Source organism: Acinonyx jubatus, chromosome B4, assembly GCF_027475565.1.
Source record: "Acinonyx jubatus isolate Ajub_Pintada_27869175 chromosome B4, VMU_Ajub_asm_v1.0, whole genome shotgun sequence".
Classification (NCBI taxonomy): domain Eukaryota; kingdom Metazoa; phylum Chordata; class Mammalia; order Carnivora; family Felidae; genus Acinonyx; species Acinonyx jubatus.
Genome location: NC_069387.1, coordinates 75594972 through 75614720, shown reverse-complemented (window position 1 = coordinate 75614720; position 19749 = coordinate 75594972). Strand labels below are relative to the sequence as shown.

The window sequence follows — 19749 nt, the reverse complement described above, 5'->3', positions numbered from 1 at the left end:
GTCTGAACTTGATAAATTCACTATCTGCAATCTTTGAGGGTTTGATTTTGTGATCTGTTGTTTCTGCTAAACCATGCTCATTATGACTTACGTGCTTTATAATTTTATATTGTAAGCCCATTTTCCTTGGAACTTTATTTGTGGGAATTTTGAACATTATGTTTAAAATATGCTCTTTAGGGGCGCCTGGGTGGCTCAGTTGGTTGAGCATCCGCCTTTGACTCAGGTCAAGGTCTCACAGCTCTTGAGTTCAAGCCCATGTCGGCTCTGTGCTGACAGCTCAGAGCCTGGAGCCTGCGTCAGATTCTGTCTCCCTCTCTCTGCCCCTCCCCGGCTCATGCTCTCTCAAAAATAAACAAACATTAAAAAAAATTTTTAAATATGCTCTTTAGGAGAGGACTTGTTTTCCCTCTGTTAGATGACTGCACAGTTTATAAAACTACCAATCTGGTATTTCTTTAATTTTCAACATGATTTTTTGGGTAACAACTTGTGTGAATTTTAGCTCTACTTTGCAAAAAGAACATCTGTGGTTAGAATTACTAGGGAATACCTCTGCCTCACCAATCCAGAGTCACAGCTAAACCTGACAAGTTTCCTTTTCTCTGGGAAAGCTCACTCTCCCCCCACCTTCCCCCCCCCCTTTTTTTTTTACCATGTGTCCTGTCTCTAAGCACTACCAATTAAAACCAAAGCTCTGGGCCAGTAAGAACCAACAGATGCATTAAGAGTAGCTCTACATTTATGACCTGCTTACCTCTTTGGATGAGTACTTTTTAATTATTTTTGGTCTGAAGACTTCATTTGCTTTCTTGCCAACTTAAAGCACTGCTTTTAAAAAAAAAAAAACTTTTTTAGGGGTGCCTGGGTGGCTCAGTCAGTTAAGTGTCCAACTCTTTTTTTTTTTAATTTTTTATTATGCTTATTTTGAGAGAGAGAGGGAGAGAGAGTGACAGAGTGCAAGTGGGGGAGGGGCAGAGAGGGAGGGAGACACAGAATCCGAAGCAAGCCTCCAGACTTTGGGCTGTCAGCACAGAGCCCAGAGCAAGGCTCGAACCTAGGAGTGTGAGATCATGACCTGAGTCAAAGACGCTCAACCGACTAAGCCACCCAGGCGCCCCGAGTGTCCAACTCTTGATTTCAACTCAGGTCATGACTGAGCCTCTGATTGGGCTCTGTGCTCATAGGGCGGAGCCTGCTTAGGAGTCTCTCTCTAGCTCTCTGCCCTTCCCCTACTCGCACACTTGTACTCTTTCTCAAAATACACAAACTTAGGGGAAAAAAAACTCAAAAAAATATTTCAACCAATATTGTCAGTTTTTTCCAGAACATCTAGTTTATAATATTTCTTAAAAAAAAAAAAAGTATCAATATTGTCTTCATGAAGCTAAATTGAGAGTCATTCCAACACCCGAAAGACAAGTGTGGTATAACAACAAAAAAATTTACCTTTATTCTGCCATCCAGTAATTATGCAATTACTGGCCCCAGTTTCTTCATTTTATTCACTTATTTATTTAATTTTTTTAAATGTTTGTTTATTTTTGAGAGAGAGTGAGAGAGACAGGGCATGAGTGGGGCAGGGGCAGAGAGACAGAAGGGGAGACACAGAATCCAAAACAGGCTCCAGGCTCTGAGCTGTCAGCACAGAGCCTGACATGGGGCTCGAACTCACACACCACGAGATCATGACCTGAACTGAAGATGGACGCTTAACTGACCAAGCCATCCAGGAGTCCCTCCAGCTTCCTCATTTTTAAAGACATAATGCCTACTCTACCATAACTCCTTATAGTTTCTACAAATCTTGGGCACCTGACTTCATTTCTTTGGTCATTACTTCTTCTTTCCCTCTTATTATTTGCACACACCTCTATTTTGCTAACCACAATAATAGTTTATTTACATATGTGTTCTAAAGCTAAGCACTGGGCTCGTGAAAGGGAAAAACTAGGTCTTCCTGTTTCAGGGAAAATGTACAAAGGACAAACAGGAATAGTTAACTGCAAGGTATCATTTTTACCTATTGAACTACTTAATGTCATTTTGACAAGTATAAAAGGAAGCAAACAGTTCATTGCTGTAATTCATACAGTTTTTCTAAGAGTTAGCAATGTTTATCAAAAGCCTTAAATTTACATTCTTTTAAAAATAGAATTACCATATGATCCAGTAATTTTACTATTGGGTCTTTACCCAAAGAAAATGAAAACACTATTTTGAAAGATGTATGCACTCCTAGGTTTACTGCATCGCTATCTGCAATAAATTTTTTAAGCTACCTTGTCTGTCATAGTTATAGTAGCTCAAATGGACTAAGACACCAACCACAGAGGATCTGTTCAATAACTGTAGTCCAGCCATATAAAGACTATCCCAGAGGCTTAAAATCATATTGTATGTAAAACTGGTGAAATATGAGTAAGTTCTGTGGACTGTAACAATATCAATTTGCTGGCCATTTATATAGTTATGGCAAGGTGTTACTATTCGGAGAAACTGAGCATAAAAGTACATGAGACCACCCTGTATGGTTTTTGGGCAACTTGTGAATCCATAATTATTCCAAAATAAAATTTTTATAAATGGGGGGAAATATCGTAGAAGGCTGTGAAAATGTTCACAGAAACTTAGAATAAAAAACAAACTGCTACCTTATGAAAGAAACTTTGAATTTTGTGAAATAATGCACAAGCACAGAAAACACTAGAGAGACTAAAAGTCAATGTTATAAGTGGTTATCTCTGAGCAGTAGCATTTTTATTCTCATTTTTGTGCTTTTCTGGATTTTCCTACAATTAACATCTACTACTTTTACAATCAATAAATAGATAATGAAACGTCTAACATCCAAAATAAAAGACATATCAACTGGGAAAATCATCCTAGGCAAGTGACATAAAAGACTATTGTCTTCAAAGAAAGTAAGAAAAGTATAAACAAGCAAAAAGACAATTCACAGCTAATAAACATGGAAGAACATTCAATCACACTAGTCACTGAAGATATGCAAAATGAATCAATTATTTCATTTTAATCCAAATGGTGAATTTTTATAAATTAGGATGCCCGATGTTGACAAAGATACAGTAAACTGGGCAACAGTAAAAACTGTCCTAACACTTTTGGGAAGCAATTTGTCAATACTGATACAAAAAACTTTTAAAATGTTCACTCTTTGACCTACTGCAGTGAATTTTAACCTAAAGGCTTTATTATACAAGAGTGCCCTATATAGAATTACTCCACATAAAGAAAAATTGGAAACTGAAAATGTCCAACAAAAGAAGTTGTTGTGTTTTTCTAGGATAAAGTTTTTAAAACACAGTAATGAATCTGACAAGGCAGGTAACTGCAACAACGACTTATTTTCTCATTTTAATTCTTGATAACCATGTTTGGTTAACTTTGTCTAAAGAATTCCATCAAAATCCTTTTCTTCCACAGAACCAGAAGCCCCTGAGCTACACAGTCACATAAAACATCTATCAAAGGATATAAACTGTACAAATGCACTTGGAAACTATCTGCCAAAATCACCACAAAAACATCCAAATCATCAGTCCATAAAACTGACAGAAAAATCACCACCTCTATTTCTAAGCAATACATGTCATCACCAAATAAGCCAAAAGTGGTCTTCATTATTGGTCCATTTTATGCCATTTTATTTATCCTATGTGGGTGGGAAGAGATAAAAATGAAGGGAAAAATGAGAGACATCAAGTTCATGGCAAAAATGATACCTTCCACTCATATAAGCAGCTTTAAGGTAACAGGTTTTAAGGTAACAGAACAGGAGTCCGAAACATCATGAATGTGGTAAAACCATGTCTTTGGTCATACATAACCATTTGTTTCACTTACCTATTTACTATCAGAAAATAGAAATTCCATGTCACTTAACCCTACAAATACTGAAAAATAAAGTATATAAACTGATTAAATTTGTTTCAAGCAAATCAATCATCCAGGTTTAATTTTATCTCCAATACTGAGAAGACCACTAAATTACAAGTACTTAAAAAAAAAAAAAAGACACAAAACACCTGTAATTTCATCCAATACAAACTTCAGGGTCCTACTAGAAGATGCTTAGGGGTATTTCGTGGAAAATAAAAATGGAAAATTAAACTGGAAATTTTTCACCCATTCTGACAGAGAAGAACAACAACTAACATTTATGGAACACTCAATTTATCTTCATTAACAACTTCAGTTAAATATTTTTATCATACACATTTTGCAGATAAGAAAAAAGTTATTTTACCTAAAAGTAATCTGCCCAGGGGCACCTGGGTGGCTCAGTCGGTTTCGCGTCCGACTTCGGCTCAGGTCATGATCTCGCGGTTTGTGGGTTCGGGCCCCGCGTCGCATCGGGCTCTGTGCTGACAGCTCGGGGCCTGCAGCCTGCTTTGGATTCTGTGTCTCCCTCTCTCTCTGCCCCTTCCCTGCTCATACTCTGCCTCTCTCTGTCTCTCAAAAATAAATACATGTTAAAAAAACATTTTTTTTTAAAGTAATCTGCCCAACGTTGCAAAGCGAATAAAGCAGAGGCAGGATTTCACCTCAGCAGTAGGGAGAGTGTCTGCCAATACATTTTTACAGTGGCTCTTAGCCACTACACTACAGTTAGTTACCTCAGAGAAAACTTTAAGACAACCAGTTATATACTACCTAAGGAATATAATAGACCTCCTCACCAAGCCAAATGATCCCTGGTTTAGTTCTGCCTAGACTAGCTAATAACCCAGAAAATATGGATACACCACCAGTTTAATAGGGTTCTGAGGGCAGAAGTCAATGCAGCTCTGCACTAATTTCTACCTCAGGATCAAGGTAATTTTCTATCCTAGGGCCACAGTTAATTTTCAGTAAAAAAAAAAAAAAAAAAAAAAAAAAAGTAATATTCATGGCAGTTTATGCAATAAAATTTACCCTCTATCACAAAGCACTTTTCTTTACCTGAATTATTTTGTCAGCAAGCTCCACAATGGTGGTGACTTTGTGTAAGGTAAACCAGTCAACTGCTCTCTAGCACCCTGAACAATGCTTAGCACACAGGAGGCCAACAAATAACATTTGCTGAATGAATCGATGGATGAATAAATGCTGAACGAGTGTTTCTCAAATTCTGTGCATAAGAATCTAGGGATCTTGCATTTTATAATGCACTTTTTTTTTAACATAATTTAAATAGTCCTAGACATACTGAGCCATTTTACTTCAAATTGTCATCTGATCAAGCCAATGGTTAACTACACAAATGAAATTTTAAAAATCCCCCAACTTCAAATATCAATATTAAATATCGAAATAACCCTTTTCAGGGGCACCTCGGTGGCTCAAGTCAGTTAACAGTCTGACTTCAGCTCAGGTCATGATTTCACAGTTTGTGGGTTCAAGCCCCGCGTGGGGCTCCGTGCTGACAGCTCAGAGCCCGGAGCCTGCTTGGGATTCTATGTCTCCCTCTCTTTCTGCCTCTTCCCCCACTTGTGCTCTCTCTAGCTCTCTCTCAAAAATAAATAAACATTAAAAATTTTTTTAATTAAAAATAAAAAATAATCCTTTTCAAAAACGTGTAAAGTCAGCAGTCTGTTATTTTCAAATGAAAACTACCAGAAAACTGAAATGAGAGCTGCTTTTCATAAGTGTATATGAAAGCAACAGCTCGTGTGTAATGTTTAGTATATACCTGATACTACTCTAAGTAGTTTACATTAACTGTCAATCTTAATAACCTTATGTGATATGTTAACATTATACTCATGTATTAGTACTATCCTCAATTTATACGTAAGAAAACTGATAAACAGAGGTGAAACAACCTGCTTAAGGTCATACAACTAGAAAGGGGCAGAGCCTGAACAGCAGCCTGTCCCCAGTGCACTGTTCTTAACCACTTGTTTATGCAACCTTGTAGATAAATGTATCTTATTATTATTAATGACTGCCCTATTTTTTCCTTTGCTTAGCTCAAAAGGCTAGAATAATCCTGTATTTCTCTTACCTTGCTTAACAGCAAATTTTTGTAAATCCTACAAATTTACATTTCTCATAGCCAATTCAACAACAAATATTTTAGTACCAACTTATGTGCACCGTGGTAGTGATATGGGGGGGAAACTGCCAATAAGCACACAGTGAATTCCTTGTCTCTTCTGAAAAATTAAAAGTTATCATACAAATCAGGACGTTTTTGAGAATGAAACAGGGTGGGACATTTGTTCCAGAAAACAGGTGTACATTATAACTACTTAGGGCAAAATGGGAGATGTGATCACACTACCTATTTTATAGTTTCCAAAACTAACAGGATGAAATACTGGCCAACTATGTACAACACAAACCCTGGATTACTCCTGACTTTTCTGCTTTGACACAGAAAATGCTTTTCTCTTGCCTCAGTAATATATAAACCAAACCAAACCTAACTCCTCATCCTCGGAGTCTGGCTTTAAGTCTACAGTTCATATCCTACCTCTAGTAATATTCACCTAAAGTACCCCCCTCTGTCTTTGGTTTAGGTAGAGCCACTCATTTATAAATAAAGAGATATTTCCTGAACTAAAGTTTGGCTTAAAAATGTGGCTCTGTTACAACTTAACAGACAAGAAAAGAGACATGAGTATATGATAGTCAAAAGTTTCTTTTCCTTACATTTACCTATACTTGTACATTAGAAAAAAATTTCTAAAAGAGGAAATACAAATCACCTATTTGCATTTTATCATTTGTATTCCTTTAAATTTTGCATATAAATGAATCTGTATTTTAACATACTGCAAACCTCATTCTTGTTTTAAGACTTTTACCTGCCCAATTAAAAGTATACTCTTAAACCATAAAAAATTTAAAATAAGATAATTACTCTGTTTGGCTTACCCAGAATCAGGGTAAATTAGTAACAAGGCTTGAATTAGAACTCAAAAAGGTATCTTTTTTTTTTTAAAGGTATATATCTCTTTTTTCTTTTAATGTTTATTTACTTCTGAGAGACAGAGCCTGAGCAGGGGAGGAGGAGGAGGCGGAGGAGGAGGAGGCGGAGGAGGAGGAGGAGGAGGAGGAGGAAAGAGAGAGAGAGAGAGAGAGAGAGAGAGGGAGAGAGAGAGAGAGAGAGAGAAGACGTGGGGCTTGAACTCATGAACTGCGAGATCATGACCTGAATCAAAGTCAAGACGCTCATCCAACTGAGCCACCCCAGGTGGCTATATTATATACCCTGGTATCTCTTAAATCAATTTTTGCAGTTACCAGTGCCATTATCATGTAGTTTTAATAAATTTTCCAAAAATGTTCAACAAATCAAGCACAAATTTCAGTAATTTTGGAAGCCTACCATTTACATACTGGACGATTTATATCACAATAGAATAGCTATGATGATCAAATGATAGTTGTGGGTCAAGCCCATCTCTAGACTGTGTTACAAGGCTTAATACATAAACACCATAAACATCATGAACTACCTGACTTTGTCTGAAAAGATTATTATTCCCAAATTACAGATAGGAACTTGAGGTTCCCACAAGTTGTCACTTGTCTAAGGTCATATAACTAACATTTGAACCCAGGATTCCAAAACCCTTACAGAAAAATCACTGGGCATAATACAAAAGTTTACAATGTTTTCAAGCCTAGAAACCACCCTCAAGAATTAAACGTTAAAGAAAACAAAATTTAAGCAAAACACGAATACAGAAACAATAAAATAAAATACTATGAACACCTTCAGAGCTAAAGAGTCAGTTTCCATGTTCAGTTAAGGATCTTCAAAGAGGAGGTTAAAAATCTTTTTTATGACTTCACAATGATAGCTGAACTAGAGTTTCTCAACCTCCTCCACTTTCCGCTCCTCTGCAGTAAAGACTCAGACCCCATTTCAACTACAGGGTCAAACTCTTTTTTTTTTTTTTTTTTAATTTATTTGTGAGAGAGACAGAGTGAGTGAGTGAGTGAGAGAGAGAGAGAGTGTGTGTGTGTGTGTGTACATGAGAGAAGGGGCAGAGAGAGAAGGAGAGAGAGAGAATACCAAGTAGGCTCTGCCCTGTCAACACAGAGCCCGACTCGGGACTCGAACTCACTCATGAGCCATGAAATGAAATCATGACCTGAACTGAAATCAAGAGTCAGATGCTTAACTGACTGAGCCACCCAGGCACCCCCAAAATCTTTTAAGCTCCCAGGTAGAAGAACAAAATCACAGATTTGAAAAACGTTCACATCTAGAATTAAGGATCAATTCCATTAGCTGGGAAGTAATATGGAACTGCCTGATAGCCCAAACAAACCCACACTGATACAAAATAGTTGAATATCAATATCCCTAGCTTCTAGTTTTTCAGAAAACTGTGAACCAGTTCATTGTAATTTAAAGCACCATAAGGTACTTTTACATCTTTATGTTCATTTCTAAGCATTTTATTCTACTTTTCACATTTCAACAATTCCTACTTCATTTTCAGTCCACTGCATCTGAAAATATTTCTACTTGACAATATTTTTATTCGTGTTTAAATTCTGCATCTACCTCCAATAAATATTCCAAAACCAAGTTGTTCAAAAACCACTATTCACTTATTTATAACTTCTCTTGGCAATCATTTCAAAACTTGTTTAGGCACTTTCTTCTTCTGAGTCATTTTTTAAAAAACCATTTTCAGTCATCTAATAACTTTTAATAGACAAATTTAAATTAACAGGAAAAAACAGTACTGTATCTGGGGTGAAAGGCACAACATTATGGGGGGCCTGAGTGGCACAGTTAAGTGTCCGACCTCTCTCTTCCCCTCCCTGCTCACTCGCCTGTGTGCTCTCTCTCTCTCTCTCTCAAAAATAAACATTTAAAAAAAAAAAAGAAACGCATATTATGATTACTATAAAACAAATGAAAATTACCTAGGTAAATTATCCCACTTATCTCAAATTCTAAGGTTAACCGAAAATTTAAAATATTACCTAAAAAAAGAAAAAAACTTTAGGAATCAGATAAATTATTTTTAAAATTATGTAAGAGCTGGAGAAAGAGGGAAATGGGCAGTTATTGTTTAATGTGTACAGTTTCAGTTTTGTAAGATGAATTCTGGATGTGGATAGTGATGGCTGCACAACAATGTAAATGTACTTAGCAACCCAGAACTACACATACACTTAACAATGGTTATGATAATTCGATTTTCTGTATTTTATATTTCACTTATTTTTTAAAGTTTATTTATTTTGGGAGACAGAGCATGCAAGAGGGAGAGGCAGAAAGGGAAGGGGAGAGAGAATCCCAAGTGGAACTGTGAGACATGACCTGAGCCAAAACCAAGAGCTGGAGGCTTAACTGACTGAGCCACCAGGTGCCCCTATGTTATCTGTATTTTATTTTTTCATTTTTTATATTTTTTATGTTTTATCTATCTTTGAGAAAGAGACAGAGCATGAGTGGGGGAGGGGCAGAGAGCGAAGGAGACACAGAATCTGAAGCATGCTCCAGGCTCTGATCTGTCAGCAGAGCCTGACGCATGGTCTGAACTCACGAACCGCAAGATCATGACCTGAGCCAAAGTTGGACACTTAACTGACTGAGCCATCCAGGCCCCCCTCATTTTGTTGTTGACAAAATTTTTAAATGTTTATTTATGAGTTATCCAAACATTTTTACCTCTTCTCAGAAAGCCAGACACTGTATCTGTCTCCTTCAGAACAGAGAAAAAAACCAATAAACTACTTAAGTCAATACAGCCCTTTGCAAGACTAAGTTTAAAAAAAGTTACATCTAAGTGCTACTTAAAATAGGATTCCCTGTCTGCCTATAGATTTCTATTGCAGTGTAGCTAGATTCTAATTCTAGCTTCAATATTCACTAACTGTATAATCCTGAGCAAGTTTCTTATATTCTCTGTGCCTTAGTTTATCTCTAAAATGGAGACAACAATTCTACCTACCTCACAGGCAGGTTTGAACAAATGTATACATGCAAAAACAGTTAATAGGTCTGACACACAGTAAGCACAACAAAGGTGTACACCACTATTATTATAGTGGTACTATCGTTACTATTATCTATCCCATTTATTTTCCAGTTATAAATTAGTTAAGCTAGAGTCTTTCAAGAAGAATGCACACAAAATTTTGAACACAACTGCAAAGGACTCCCGATTCCAGATTAGAGAAGTCCCACCAGAGATGATCCATAAGCAACCTGGTTTATAGTAAAGTGGTTCTTAACCTCTCTTGGGCCATGGACCTCTTTGGTAGTCCAATGAACCTACAGATCTTTTCTCAGAATATGTTTTTTAAGTTTTAAAATGCACAGAATCACAAAACAAACCAATTATGTTACAGTTACCAAAATATTTTAAAATTTCTACTTTAGTAATAAATGTGCTTCTTTACTGATGCATTAAATAACAAGATTAAAAAACATTTTTTTACTGTTTATTTTTGAGAGAGACAGAGAGAGAGAGAGGGAGGGAGGGGGAGGGAGAGAGAGAAAAAGCACCAGCGGGGGAGGGGCAGAGACAGAGGAAGAGACAGAATGAAGCAGGCTCCAGGCTGAGCTGTCAGCACAGAGCTCAACATGGGGCACGAACTCATGGAACTGTGAGATCATGACCTGAGCTGAAGTCGGGACACCCAACGGACTCAGCCACCCAGGCACCCCTAAATAACAAGATTTTTAAACATATAGTAACAAGGACTAATGAACAGTATTTCAAGATACATGCAAAAACTGCAATATATGAAAATATTTCTTGTAGCATCCATTGAAATTTCCATTATTTTCAATTCTAGATTTTAATTAGAAGCTAGTGAAAACAAACAGGCAATTTTTTTTTCCTCAGCAAAGTTCACTGACTTCCTTAAGTTTATCTAAGGACCCAGATTAAGGATCCCTGGCTTATGGGAAAGTGCAAAAAATAAGTTCTGGAGTCAGAGACTTGTGTTCTAGATGCCAGACTTCAGACTTTAGCCCCCCACATAATTTGCCCCCCACCTGAATGACCTTAGACATCAAACTGAGCTTTGGTTCACTCAGAATAATTTCTAAATCTTACAGGTTATTCCTATAGTTATAAGGATCAAACATGAGTAAACACACAAAATGACCAGTGTGTTGTTTTTTTTAATTTTAATACCATATATTCAGCCCCAAATGTTTAGTGACATTGTTTTCAATAACTCATAGGAGAAAAATGAAAAACCACATACTGATTCACAAAGAAAATGATTAATGGAAATATTAATTTCATGTAACAGTTTAATAAGAGACAGGATTTGACATTAGAATGACCTGTATCTAAATCCTAAATCCAGTACTTTACTTCTACGTTATTAACCTCTCCACCTCAGCTTTGTTTTTAATATTTATTTATTTTTGAGAGACAGAGTGCAAGCAGGGGAGGGGCAGAGAGAGAGGGAGACACAGAATCCAAAGCAGGCTCCAGGCTCGGAGCTGTCAGTACAGAGCCTGACGTGGGACTCGAACCTACAAAGCGTGGGATCATGACCTGGGCTGAAGTTGGACGCTTAACCCACTGAGCCACCCAGGCGCCCCTCCGCCTCAGTTTTCTTATCTGTAAAACGCTGCAGTTGTTTTGAGAAAGGAGAGGAGCTAGCTTAAACACTCAATAAACGGAGCTCTTATTAAAGATCACATTTTAACAAAGCCAAAGGAATCAATTTGGAACTCAAAAGTTTATTTTGGAATTCATGTTCATGTAAGTAAAACTTCACATTCACTTGCCCAGCAGAACACATACACACTTAAAACCTAAAGCATTTGCATGACACAACGCTCCTAATACAAACTGGCACTGTTTAAAATCATATTGATTTCTTATCCTGCAAAACAAAAAAACAAAAAACAAACAAAAACCCAAAAGCAAAAAAAAAACCCAAAAAACAAAAAACCTACAATGAGGATAAAAAACGGTAAACAGAATGGGTTCAGTAATTTCAAGTCTTTTCATGATTTACTTGGAATATTCCAATGAATGTCTGTTACCAATGCTGGACATACTGTAAGGTAGCTGTCTCTTTAAAACCCAATGTAAAGATCTCAAATTTATCAGCTACACGTTGTCAGATTTAAAACAAAACAAAAAAAATTAAACCATGTATTTACTTTATGCTGGAATACTATGGAGTAAGACCCATCCCTCCCTCCGGAAAAAAACCTGCCACAGACTGGCCCGGCTTCTCGATCAATTATACAACCTGTAAATTCCTTCCCTCATTGAAAAGATTCTTTTTATGGGCATAGTTAACAAGTGCCAAGTTGCGAAGTTGCAGCTTTGCTGGTTTGACGTTTTCACAATGCAAGAACAATATGATCTGGAATCTACTCAAAGCATTAGCCAGGCAGTCAGCTGATGCTCACTGCACACAAGAGAAAGCCAGAAATAAGAGAAATTAAACCTCGTATTTGTGGAAGGCAGGTATCCACCACCTTCAAAACCAAAATAGGCCAGCAGCAGACGTTCCAGTTAAAATAAAAGTAGTTCCATTGTTAAACAACATATAAAAACCGGCTTTCCCCAGACTAGGCTGTTCTCATTCTTGGAATTTTCCTTGTATAAGGGCTTTTATCCGTTCATAAAACCAACCCCTCATCACGGAGCCACTGCCTGAGTAACTTTTACAAAAGGTCAAAGCGGTGCCTTTCAAGGCTTCCAAAGCCTATCGGCGTCTCCTCCGTTCACAGTAATTCGCTTTCCACCCACAGAACGTTCCAGAGACTTAGGGACGGGGACCAAACAAAATTTGGTGGGGGGTGCTAAGAAGAAGCTTTCAACTTTCTCTTCAACATACTTATACAGAATTTCACCTTCCTCCCTCCGCGGCCCCACATGTTGCTTGCTTCCCTCCCAGAGGGCCCCGCGAGACCTCGCTTCCCCCCCCCCCCCACCCACGCGCCCACCTGATTACCCTTTTCTCCGTAGACTCCGCCCCCGCCCTCCCCCCCCCCCCCGGCCTGTTTGCCTCCTCTCGGAGGTCCATATGGGACATTTCCCCCTTCCTCAGACCCTCACGCCACACCAGACAAGCCTCGATTCTCCACCTTCAGTTCTCTCCCACTACGGCCCTCACTTCCCACAGCTTCCTAAAGTGTTGCGAGAGCGCAGAGGGGAGCCGCAGGCCTGCACGGCCCAGGTGCTGTGTCAGCCTATCTGCCGGTTCCGCGGCGTGTACGGCCTGGAAAGTCACATGGCGGTGGGACCGGCCGGCGCCTCCACACTCCTGCTCTCCTCACAGCTGGGCGACATTACCAAGTCCACTCACCTCCACGAAGAGCAACATGTCTTCCTCCGCTCGGCCCAATCGTTCTCGCTGCCGCGACTCCAACGGGCTTACAGGCCCGAGCCCCAATCGCTAGGATAAGGACACTCGCCTGGCCCCTCCACCCGGCAGTGGACCCGGCTCCTCCCCCGCCGTCAGCCGCTGCGGCCCGACCCGCCCAGTCCCACCTCCCTTGAAAGAGCAACTGTTTCCGGTTCTAGAAAACAATTGCTTCCGGGAGAAGAGACACCCCCTCGGCGCGCTCAACTTTTGCGCTACCTTTTCCAGCAGCCGGATGGGATGTACTATCATCAGGCCTGGGGGGAGGAGGGAAGCGATCAGAGGAAGACGCCATTCTGTACCACGGGGGTGTGAAAAAATCCTGCGCATTTTATCCCCCGCCAGAGGGACGGGTACTACCGCTATTAACAATTACGCAGTCTTCATAGTTCAAAATCTAGATCTGATAAAAAGGCAAGTTTGTGTGAGGGGTACTGGACAGACGCCCAATCCTTCCGAAAAGGTGGTGGCTCTCGCAGAAACAAAGTCGAGAAGAAAAAAAAGCAAGCAGATCTAATAGTAAATATGTTAATAGCCGCTGCTGTATATTAAAAGCTTACTATGTGCCTGGCATTATCCTAGGTATCTTATGTGAATTAATCTTTAAAAAGATCTTATGCAATAGGTTTTATCCCCCCTTTTTTACACTTGAAGGAACCCTCTAGGAGGGCGGGTTTCCCCTAGACATACCTTTAAAGAACTTTGCCCTTTACTTACATCAGGTATCCACATCTATGCTACTTAATAACACTTAGTATGGATAGCCTCTTCATTGATATTCTGTCATGTTAAATGAAGTACAATAAAAACAAAATTTAAAAAATCATCTTTATACTTTTCTGTTAGATGATCCAAATTCCTTTTTATCTTGAGCAATACCTAATAAGCTTTAGCCCTCCCTATCAGTCCTACTTCTTTTTCCCAGTTCAGACACTTACTTTTGAAATAATTATGTGTTGATTTTTTTCCACTGATTTTTTCCAGTCTATTATTTCAAAAATCTTTCTAAATTAGTTTATTTTCACCAAACTGCTGTTACTTGCTTTCAGGACCTTACCATTCTGACCCCATGTAATCTCCCTTACTTTACCTCAAATGAATCTTCTCCCTTTTTCACTTAGATGCCAAATTAATTCCTCCATCAAACTCCTGATACTTGTATCCCATCCTCTCCCTAATCTGATCCACAGTAAACTCAACATTACTTCATCTCAATAAAATCAATCTCCTCACCTTTCCCCTGAAGGACAAACCCAACACTCACCTCCAAAGCCATGGCTCAAGGTGTCTTCACTATCTGGAATGTCTTCATTTGTCAATCACCTTCTCTGTCCATAGGGCTTTCCCAAAGACACTGCTCCCTTTCTTCTTCATGTCCCTTATTAGTGCTCAAATATTCTATCTTAAATTTGTTTCTTTTCTTCTTTTTTTTTTTTTTTGTTGTTTTGTTTTCTTTTTTAGTTTCTTCACAGGTACCCTATCATTTTTCTTCACAGTCTGAGATAATAGTGGCTACATAGTAGTATCTTTCAACAAATGTTTGACAAATTGAAAGGGAAGAAGAGAGGTTTTAAACTTTGCTTTAAAAAGCTTTCATTTCCAGTTGCTGATGAAGTCCATGCTGCATAAAAAATATGAGAGAGGGAGAGAGCACAATAATCCTAAATTAGTTTAGTTGACACGCATGTAGGCTGCTTTGTGAATGCCTGCTGGGGTAAGTAAGCAACGTAAAAAAAGTCACAAGAAATAAAAGTTACTTGAGGATCTCAAAATCAAATATTATCAATGAAGTACTTAGATTGATAATTTCAAGAAATGCTGGATAATCATGGATATTTTAATCAAACTTCACATTTATTAAAAATTCTTAATTGTACTCCTTTCAGAAAACATTATTAATTTTGTTGGACATAATTGTGATTATGAAAAAGGAGGGAGTAATTTTTATGATGGGGGGGCAATCTAACAATAAAAGAAAGTGTTCTGGGGCTTAGAAAAATTTCCATGGAAATTGAATCTGAAACTATAAGAAATATCCAAACTTTAGAAAATTTCTGCAGAGAAACTGAGGAAGAATATGTCAAGTGTTAAACACACACACACACACACACACACACACACAAAACTAAAACACAGCATCTTGTTTTGAGAAGTTCACCAGCTAATGGACAGAGACAAAAATAGTTACATTTCAATGAGATAAGTACTATAATAGAAAATTTACAAAGTGTTTTGGGAACACAGAGGAGGGGATAACTTAGCAGGATATTAGAAGGGAAAATATTTAATTTGCTGTATATTGATTGATTTCTTAAAAGACAACTATTTTGTGATCCCCTGCTTCCCATTTTCTGAAGGACCGAAACAGATATTTAAATTTACAAGTTTACACCAAGAACTCAACATAGGAAGTTCCTGTAGAGAAATTAACTTATACATTCATAATTTGTAGAAAATCTTAATGATATTAGATAGTTAATGAATACCTATACCTAGTTACATAATAAAACTATATAAACAGAGACTAGACACAAATACCTCAAATTCAGGACTGTTATTACTTCTGAAAAGTGGCAGAGGGGAAGCAAGGAGTCTATGGAGAATACCAAAAGGGACTCCAACTTTAGCTCCAATGCTTAATTTTATTTAAAAATTTCGGAAGCAAATATTACAAAAAGTTAATATTTGTTCATTCTACGTGATAGGCACGTGGCTATTTGTTATATTACTTTCTGTACTGTTTCATATTTTTTAAATTAAAAAAAAAAAGCTACACAGCCAACAAAACCACCCTCTCCTTTTATTGCTCCAGGGTCCTAAATCCTTTCACCTCCTCCGCAATCAAAGGAGCTTCCCAGAGCTGCCCAGAGTACCCCTCTCCCAGTTACAAAGCAGCATCCAGCGTTCCCTTCAATTTCTCCAGCCAACTATGGAATTTCAAAATCTTCAGTCAAGTTCCTGGAAAAAATGAGTAACTAGGCAGTGCAAAGAGTGGGATCTTCATTCAAACAATATCTTCCAAATTACAGATCTAGGACAAGTTGAGGGGCAGCTGAAGAAGTTGTAGCACACCTAATCAATTACAGGCTTAAAAATTCTTAAGCAAAATCTCAGGAAGAGAGAAGAATCAGGAGTTGCATTTGACATACTGGATCTTGAATTCTAACACCCAGATTTTAAGCTTATTTAAGCAGGACTGTATCTTCTATTTCTTCTAGCGTTCCTGTTGTCTATTCTTTCCTACCCTCCCACCCCCCTTCACCCCTCTCCAATCACAGCATATAGAATGCCTACTTCTCTGCATACAGTAAGCACTCTTGAAATGTTTGAGTTATTGAAGACACAATGGATCTATTATGACATCACCAGGACTGGAATACCATGGTTAACAACCAATTAGTGACAGGGTAGACCACAAACTCTGGGAGCAGGAAAGACCTCTTCCAGCTTCCTCGTGGATATTATCATTTGCCTATACTCGGTGAAGAGAAGAAATAAAAGAAAATCACTCAACTTTTCAATATAGTTATCAAAATGCAAAGTGGGATAGACATTGAATCTGAATCAGACAAAGAAGTAGTGGATTCCACCATCACGTCCATAAAAGCCCTGTATAAATCAGAGGTCCCTAAGCTGGAGATCCCACTGGCAGTGCAGAATGTCATCTCTAGAATTGAGCACGCACAGCTTTGTCGAGCCAGAGAGGTAGGTAGTAAATGAGAAGTTTACAGATTACAACTTTCTTTTTTAATGATCATTGATAAGCTACATTTTTTTTGGAACTCATTTTATTTTCATGATCTTTGTGTTTGAGGTAACTATGATTTCAAATGACAATTTCACCTGACTCTGTGGATTACAAGCTCCAATTTTATGTTAATCTCTTTAACTTTCCTATCAGAATTAATCAAACCTTTTAAGAATTAAATCACACATGCGATTGAGTGATTGGGGTAGAAAGAAAAATTAAAATCTACAGCTAATATTAGTATCTAATTTCAGTCAATAGTTTTAATTTGTTCTCATCTGAGTTTTTGTCAAATAGCTGTTAACAAGAAGAAACAGCTTGGTTTGAATTCCAGTTCCTTTAATTTCCCCCAAACACCACATGGAAGGGGATTTCGTTGGCCAAGAGAAATCCAAGGACAATGAACAAAAAGCTTAAATAGTATAACAATCCAATAAACCCCAAATAATTAAGGCTATACTGCATTTTAGTCTGTCAAATAGAATACAACAAAACCAATCAGATTAAAAGAAATTAATTCAGGGAAGTTTTTTCCTATGTTTAAGGAGTGCTAAATTTTTGTACTTTCTCATTCTCCGCATAAACTTACTCCTGTTCCAACTCTCCACAACAAAGAACAATAACCTGGTATTTGCTTCTAACAACTTTACTGAAATATAATTGACACATAATAAACTGTATATTTTTTAAGTATAAAAGTTTTGATATACATAAAAACCTGTGAAACCTTCATCACAATCAACATAATGAACTTACCCATCACTCCTGAAAAGTTTCTTCACACTCCATTAAAATTCCTCCCACACACCCTTCCCCACCCCCACCCCAATCTCTAGGCAACTGACAATCTGCTTTCTTTACTATAGATTATTTTGTATTTTAAAATAATTTTATAAGAGTGGAATCATACAGCATCCACTTTCTTCTGTCTCCTTTCTTTTAGCATAATTATTTTGAGATTCATCCACATTCTTATTGATATGAATAGTTCATTCTTTTTTTTTTTTTTTTTTTTTTTTTTTAAGGTTTAAAAAACCTGTTAGTGCAGAGCCCAATGCGGATCTTGATGCAGGGTTTGATCTCATGAACCATGAGATCTTGACCTGAGCCAAAATCAAGAGTCAGACGCTTAACTGACTGAGCCACCCAGGTGCCCCAATAGTTCATTCTTTTTATTGCTGAGTATTTCTCCATGGCATGGGCATTTGGGTTGCTTTGGACTTGGGGTTGTTACAACTGAAACTGCTATGAATGTTTGTTTACTTTTTCATGACTTATTTTGTAGACCTATGCTTTCATTTCTTTGGAGTAAATATTTAGGTTGGAATGGCTGGGTCACGTGGTATGTAAATGTTCGATTTTATCTTTTTTTTTTTTTTTTAAGAAGTCACAGGTCACAATTTGGCTAGTGAAGGAAACACTTCTTTTTTTTTATTTTTTTTAACGTTTATTTATTTTTGAGACAGGGAGAGACAGAGCATGAACAGGGGAGGGGCAGAGAGAGAGGGAGACACAAAATCTGAAATAGGCTCCAGGCTCTGAACTGTCAGCACAGAGACCGACACGGGGCTCGAACTCACAGAGCGCGAGATCATGACCTGAGCCAAAGTCGGACGCTGAACCGATTTACCCACCCAGGCGCCCCATAAATGTTCGATTTTAAAATAAACTACCAAACTGTTAAAAAGTGGTTATATATCTGTTGGCTATCTGGATGTCTCCTTTGGAAAAATGTCTATTCATGTCTTCTGACCGTTTTTAAACTGGTTTATTTGTTTTTTGGGTATTGAGTTTTAGAAGTTCTTTTTTTGGTTTGTTTTTAATGTTTATTTATTTTTTGAGGAAGAGAGAGAGACAGAGTGTGAGTGGGAAAGGGCCAGAGAGAGAGGCACAGAATCTGAAGCAGGCTCCAGGCTCTGAGCTGTTAGAACGGAGTCCGACGCGGGGCTCTAACCCACAAACTACCAGATCATGACCTGAGCCGAAGTCCAACGCTTAACTGACTGAGCTACCCAGGCGCCCCGAGTTTTAGAAGTTCTTTATATATTTTGGATACTGACCCTTTATCAGACATGTCATTTGCAAATGTCTTCTCCCATTCTGTAGGTTGCCTTTTAGTTTTATTGATTGTTTCTTATGCAGTGCAGAAGCCTTTTATTTTGATAAAGTCCCAATAGTTTTGTTTGTTTGTTTGTTTTTGTTTTTGTTTTTTGCTTTTGTTTCCCTTGCCTCAGGAGACATATCTAGTAAGAAGTTGCTGTGGCTGATGTCAAAGCAATTACTGCCTATGTTCTCCTTTAGGATTTTGATGTTTCCTGTCTCATATTTAGGTCTTTAATCCATTCTGAATTTATTTTTGCATGTGGTGTAAGAAAGTGTTTCAGTTTCAGGAGTGCCTAGGTGGCTTAGTCAGTTAAGCCTATGACTGTTGATTGAGCTTCAGACTCTTGATTTCGGCTCAGGTCATGATCTCACGGTTTGTGGGCTCATGTCCTGCTTCGGGCTTTGTGTTGACAATGCAGAGACTGCTTGAGATTCTCTTCCTCCATTTCTCTGTGCCCCTCCCCTGCTAGCTCTCTCTCTTTCAAAAAAAAAAATAAATAAAAACATTATTAAAATGTTTTTAAAAGAAAGTGGCCCAGTTTCATTCTTTTGCATGTTGCTGACCAATT

The 19749-nt window shown here is 38.0% G+C and overlaps 2 protein-coding genes across 11 annotated transcripts in view; one reads left to right on the top strand and one right to left on the bottom strand.

The window, feature by feature from the left end:
* The window catches only part of LARP4 (La ribonucleoprotein 4), a 60046-nt gene extending 43457 nt beyond the window's left edge, over positions 1-16589 (bottom strand). For 5 of the 9 annotated variants that reach the window (XM_027036115.2, XM_027036121.2, XM_027036119.2 and 2 more), the window contains exon 1: positions 13273-13438. In XM_027036115.2, the coding sequence (XP_026891916.1) occupies positions 13273-13290 (18 nt within the window). In that variant the 5' untranslated portion in view covers positions 13291-13438. Of the gene's footprint in view, positions 1-13272; positions 13439-14593; positions 14951-16401 lie in introns of those variants that run through there. The other 4 variants (XM_027036117.2, XM_053226222.1, XM_027036118.2 and 1 more) reach the window with 3 other exon arrangements.
* The window catches only part of FAM186A (family with sequence similarity 186 member A), a 77020-nt gene continuing 73819 nt past the window's right edge, over positions 16549-19749 (top strand). Inside the window, exon 1 of one of the 2 annotated variants that reach the window (XR_008300246.1) lies at positions 16549-17034. Coding sequence is in view for 1 of the 2 variants with exons in the window: in XM_053226220.1 (XP_053082195.1) it covers positions 16864-17034 (171 nt within the window). In the remaining variant the exon portion in view is untranslated. The remainder of the gene's footprint in view (positions 17035-19749) is intronic. The other variant, XM_053226220.1, reaches the window with a different exon arrangement.